We start from the raw sequence: 5,862 nt of genomic DNA on the forward strand, positions 1-5,862 counted from the left end.
TGCACTATGAGGAGATCTAAACTTCCAAATTGATTTCAATTATCTCAGTTTCCCCATTCATCTAATATCAAAAATCTGCACTATACTAGACTTGACAAAAATCAGCATATTAAACTTATAAAATCTGCACTTGTGATCTTAATCAAATCTGCATTATACACTTAACTAAATCTGCATTATACACTTAACAAAATCTACTCTAAGATCTCAACCGAATCAAGCACAGAAACCTTGAGTTACTTCAAGAACATCACAGAATAAAATCAAATCTCATATCTAGCAACAGGATACTAATTCTTGCTACTACAGAATTTAAAATCAAGGAAAACAAAAACGCATGCTTCTAAAACTTCAACAAAACAGAACCCTAACCAAAAAGGGAACAACATGGCAAGGCTACACGGAAAATCCACAATCGTGGCAAGAAACCAAACCAATCGAAAACCAAACGAAGGGAACTACTCCTACTGCAGGTGAGAAGCAACTCACCGATGATTCTTGGACTTACAACCGAAGGAGAGGAAGGTCTAGGGTTTCAAAGCTTGAAAACTTCGGCGTTCTCCTTGTGTCCGTGCGTTCTCTTCGACGGGAGGTTCGAAACCAGCAAGGTCCGCCGGAAGAAAGCCTTCGCCGGCTGCCAGAGGGAGAAAACCTAACTCCTCTTTGATTTCGCCCAAGCACAGAAACGCCGCTCGCGTCGGGAGGAAGAGGAGAAAGAATTCGGGAAAAAGAAAACTTAATTCCCTTCTTATAACTAGGGTTTTCATTAAACCAACTATACCTTAAATATATTCCGCTCCTTTCTAAATTAGCAAAGCCCGCTGGCACAGTTGGTCCGTTGGGTTTTCCTCGAAGCTGCAGGTCTAGGCTTCGATTCTCAGCCGCACCCCTTTTTCTCCAATTTATTTTTCTATTCCTAACTACTACTTAAATATATATCGCTCCATATATGATTAACAAACAAGTCGTAGACCAGTTGGTTGGCTGAGCTCGATAAAAAGATGGTTCGGGTCTGAGGTCCTGGGTTCAAAATCCGGCGTCAACATATATATTTATTATTATTATTTTTTAAACTTCTTCCTCTTGGTAAAAATACCAAACGAACTCCAAAAATAGCATAAAAATACTCTAAAAATTTCTAAAAATCTCTAGAATTTTTCTATAGCATTTCTAAATATTTTTGAATTATTTTTGGGGCTCAGAATGAGGAATATTGGGTCGTTACAATTCTCCATACCTTATAAAAAGTTCGTCCTCGAACTTAGAATAATTCTAGATCTCTCTGTCTCATACTGTCCTTACGCTCCTAAATAATTTCCTCGTGCTTCTGGTTCTAAATAACTTTCACTAATGGTACTCTTTGTTCCTTAGTCTCTTAACTTCTCGGTCCACTATCATTCATATCGAATCGTACCCATTAGTGGTCCTTCACTACAACAAAAACCCTCATAGACATCAGTGGAACAACAACGGTTTTACGCAAAAACCGATGTCTTTGAGTATTTTACACCGGTTTTTTCAAAAACCGGTGTCTATGAGCGCAAATTTTAGCTCATAGACATCGGTTTTTTAGGCGATGTCTATGAGCGCCCTTTTTTTCGTTAATAGACACCGATTTTAACATCGGTTTTTAAAACCCGATGTTAATGAACCAAAATAAAATATTTTAATATTCCACCAGCTAAAATTTACAACACTGTGAGTTCCCTCCAAACCTAAATCTATATGGCGCCCCTTCCTCCGCGCGACCATCTCTCTCGCCTAAACCTAAACCTAAACCTCCGACCATCCGACCATCTCTCTCCGTCTAAACCTAAACCTCCGACCATCTCTCTCAACCTCATCTCCCTCTTCCCCCTTCCTAGATTGACGCCCCTTCCTCTCCCGATCAGGATCAAGACACGACGCCCTTGCTTCTCCGTCCAACCACACCACATCTCCTCCAACTCCTCCGTTTGGTTGAGAAGAGGAGGCCTTCTTCGTATTCCGGCCGGTAGGCCCTTCTGGGCTGCGAAGACGGCGGAGACGGCGGAGAGAGGGAGTCTGGGGATTTTGTTTGGGATGAGATTAGGGGAAAAAGAGGACGCAATGGAGGAGGAGGAGGAAGAGGAGGAGGAGGAGAGGGGTTCCGCTGCGGCACCGCTGCAGCTTAAGCTCCTTCCTCTCTTGCCTCATTCCGCGCAGCCTTCGTTTTCCCAGCTGCGGTTCCCATGGGCGTCCGAGGCCGGTAAGGGATCTGTCGGAGTTTCGGAAATTTTTAGGGGTTGGACGATTTGGGGACGGTTTCTGCTTGTTGTCTTCTCGATCGTTTTCCGAACGAGGGTTTTGAGATCTGAGATATCTTTGTCTATCAACATCTCTACTGCGAGAAATGGTGATGGATACTCGACTCGTGTTTTTTTGTGCCGCAGGGAACGTGGAACTGTCGATGCGAGGCTTCGATGTGAACCGGGCGCCGTCTGCCGGGGAAGCCGAGGAGGTGGCGACGGCGGCGTCGTCGTCGCCCAACAGCACTGTCTCTTCCTTCCAGATTGAGTTTTCCGCCGGGGGAGGCGAGGGCGGAGTGCTGCCGGTGGAAAGGGCCTGTTCGAGAGCGGTGTGTTCTTTTTCCTTCCATTTTCTTAAAAGTTTGTTGCTTCGCGTCTAAAGCCGTGTGTTCAGATGGGGACGTTGTCGACTTAGTGGGTACTTTGTAGAGACGCTTGTGGTGGGGGACAAGCTAGGCGTACTTCCGCACACTATCCGGGTCTCCCTCGAGGGGGAGCTCTTCGCAGTCGACGCCACAAATAACAATATAGTTCGGATCACTCCGCCTCTCTCCCAGTGTAATTCCCCCGTTCCCTTCACTTCCTAGTTTTTCTATTGCGATCTACCATAAGAGATTGGAGGTTGTATCAGGTATATGCCATCATTTTCCCTTATAGCTTTTTGTGTCTATTTGGAGATCTTCACTTTATAAAGTTTTGCGAGCTGGTTTCGACAAAAATCGCGTTGCAGATAGCAGAGCAAGATTTGGTTGCCGGGTCATTTAAGGGATTCTCTGGACATGTAGAGATGGTAAACCTGCAGATGCTCGTTTCTATCGTCCAAAAGGTGCCGCTATGGATGACAAAGGGAATGTGTATGTTGCTGATATCTCCAATATGGCTATTCGAAAGATAACTGAATCAGGTACAACACTTGAGCAAATTCCTGTATTTAGATTCAAAGAAATGTAAAATTAAAGACCACAATTCTGCAATTGAGTCAAAAAGTCTGTTTTTTACTTGTGATGGCTTCTTCAGGTGTGACTACTATTGCTGGAGGAAAATCAAATATAGCAGGTTATAGAGATGGCCCGAGTGAGGATGCTAAGTTTTCTAATGACTTTGATGTGATATATGTTGGAAGAACTTGTTCTCTTCTAGTCGTGGACAGGGGTAATGCTGCTCTTCGCCAAATTTCTCTTCAGCAAGAGGACTGCCAATACCAGTATACTTCAGTATCAACATCAGGTTACCTGAAGCTTCCCAGTGATGTTCTTTGTAATTCTTTTTGTACACAACAAACATGGAACTATAACATATTACAACCTTACAATATGGCACCATCGGAGGTGTATCAGGTATATGCCATCATTTTCTTTTTGTCCCACTATGAAGCAAGTGCTATCCTCAGATAGGCCCATAATCAGTGTCAATGCAAAGATAGTCGATAGGTGTATGCCTACAGCTTTGGTTTTGAATTTCAATAAATCCAGTCCTCTTCCTTCTGAAGTTGATCTGATTAGGATTTTCTGTCGCTATGGGCCCATAGTGGAAGTAGCAACAGAAGTTCAACAGGAGAGCAACAGCGTCAAACTAATTTTTAAGCGGCTTACTGATGCCGAGATGGCTTTTAGTAGTGCCAGAAAATATGGATGGTTTGGGCCATCACTTCTCAGTTATCATCTCAGATATCTATCGTCAACACCAGATACTTTTGCTGACATCCAACAATCAGACAATTATGCTGCACTACCAGAACATAGCAACTTGGAAACTCCAGGTAATATCTGTTTAATTATGTCTAATGTTTTTCTAGAAGCCAATGTTTTAAGATACAAACAATATAGCACTCATCAAAAGCAGCAACATAAACATTCTTCATTCATTGCCAGGGAATGATTCTGAACAGTTGCATTCTTGCTTATGAGATTTGGAAGATGGCATCAGAGGTAGTACAATAAATAGTATATCTCTTCATTTGCTTGTTAACTATGAACATTTTCTTTGTTCTTCTATGCTTCCTTCACTGGATTTGTTGTGTAGTCATATTTCTTTGTTCAACCATTATCATGCCTAGTAATTTATTGTATGATGCTGTCGGTTCTTATCAATCTGTACACTTGAATTAGAAGGAGCAAATTATCTATGTTATATTCTAAGCAGCATATACTAAATGTCATATATGAAAGTTTTAGTTTTTACAATGATTTTTTTTGTGCTAAATTGCATATGTATATGTGTATCGTTGTGTAAGCGGATGCGCGCAATTATCCTTCAATGAATTAAGCATTATGAACAATAGTCTTCCACAGCAGCCTTTAAAAACTCAGTATTCTATTTTATTTGATACATGTACACATTTGTTTTAGTTATTTGACATATGGTGGATTATTGGGTCCTGATCATGAATTAACTTTGTATAAAGTATCTACAATTATCTTTGTTGCAAGTATCAATTAGAAAGGGACTTTCTTTGGTTTAGATATTTTGCATTCCAAATTTAGTTTATTGGTAGTTCTCAACCCAAAATTAGATCACTGAAAAGCTTTCAAAATGCTTGATTTCCAGCTTTCAAAATTGCATCTTTAGACTGGCCTCTTTAGTGCTAGAGCAGATATTTGGAAAAAAATAAATAAATCAAAATTGCATCTTTACCATTTCCAACTTTCAAAATTGCATCTTTACCATTTCCAGCTTTCAAAATTGCATCTTTACTAATATATTATTTATGTGTTTTTACAGTTTACAAATCTCAAGTACTCCAGAGTTGAAATTGATGAAGTGCGGTTCGAGTGGGCTGAATGCATGCTAGATTACATTTGAGACAGTTGTACCTTGATGTGTTAACAGAATGTTATACTTTGATTTTGATATCTATTAGCTAGCTTTTGATGTAAAAAGAATGTTTGGGTATTTTATGGATATTGTTGTAAGAAGATTATTTATATAATTTGTGAATATTTGTGTATTTTATGGATATTATTGAATGAAGAATATTTGTACAATTTGTGAATATTTGTGTATTTTTTTTTTGTTATTGTCGGTTTTAAAATCAAATCTGTGCAGTTAAAAAAAATACATATTACATCGGTTTTCCACCGATGTAAAACCGGTGTTATAAAGTAATATTACATCGGTCATTTACCGCTGCCAAAACTGGTGTTATTAACATACAATATTACATCGGTTTTACACCGTGTATGAAACGGTGTCGTTAAGTGATACTACACCGGTTAATAACTGATTCAAAAACCGGTGTCGTTAAGTGATACTACACCGGTTTTAACCCGATGTCTAAAATGGCAGACTTTTAACATCGACTTCATAGACATCGGTCGAAAATCAAATAGACACCGGTGGAAAACCGATGTCTATGAGCGATTTTGTTGTAGTGCTTGGAAGGCTTATTATAAGGTCTCTGAAGACCATAGGTGCATTAGTCACACCAAATGGCATGACTACAAATTCGTAGTGTCCATTTCTGGTCCTGGAAACTGTTCTAAGTGCATCACTTCCTTTTACTTTCAACTGATGGTTCCCCAAAGCGCAAGTCTGTTTTAGAAAACACTATTGCCCTCTTTAGCTGATCCAATAGATCATCTATTCTGAAAAGAGG

At 40.0% G+C, this 5,862-nt stretch overlaps 1 protein-coding gene across 6 annotated transcripts; it reads left to right on the top strand.

Annotated features, from left to right (window-relative positions):
* The first annotated feature begins 2,564 nt into the window (after window positions 1-2,564).
* Window positions 2,565-5,046, top strand: LOC121970595. 6 transcript variants are annotated; one of them, XR_006108976.1, is made up of 6 exons: window positions 2,565-2,596; window positions 2,662-2,898; window positions 2,998-3,171; window positions 3,285-4,026; window positions 4,139-4,195; window positions 4,989-5,046. XR_006108976.1 is itself a non-coding variant. In XM_042521398.1 (3 exons), the coding sequence occupies exons 1-2, from the start codon at window positions 3,609-3,611 to the stop codon at window positions 4,171-4,173; spliced, it is 453 nt and encodes a 150-aa protein (XP_042377332.1). In that variant the 5' UTR covers window positions 3,605-3,608; the 3' UTR covers window positions 4,174-4,195; window positions 4,989-5,046. The 6 variants fall into 6 exon arrangements, 1 of the variants encoding a protein (XP_042377332.1); XR_006108977.1 differs by having other exon boundaries at window positions 2,566-2,596; window positions 2,697-2,898; XR_006108979.1 differs by having other exon boundaries at window positions 2,566-2,596; window positions 2,697-2,825.
* The last annotated feature ends 816 nt before the right edge of the window (window positions 5,047-5,862 follow it).

This window comes from Zingiber officinale, chromosome 4A, assembly GCF_018446385.1.
Source record: "Zingiber officinale cultivar Zhangliang chromosome 4A, Zo_v1.1, whole genome shotgun sequence".
Classification (NCBI taxonomy): domain Eukaryota; kingdom Viridiplantae; phylum Streptophyta; class Magnoliopsida; order Zingiberales; family Zingiberaceae; genus Zingiber; species Zingiber officinale.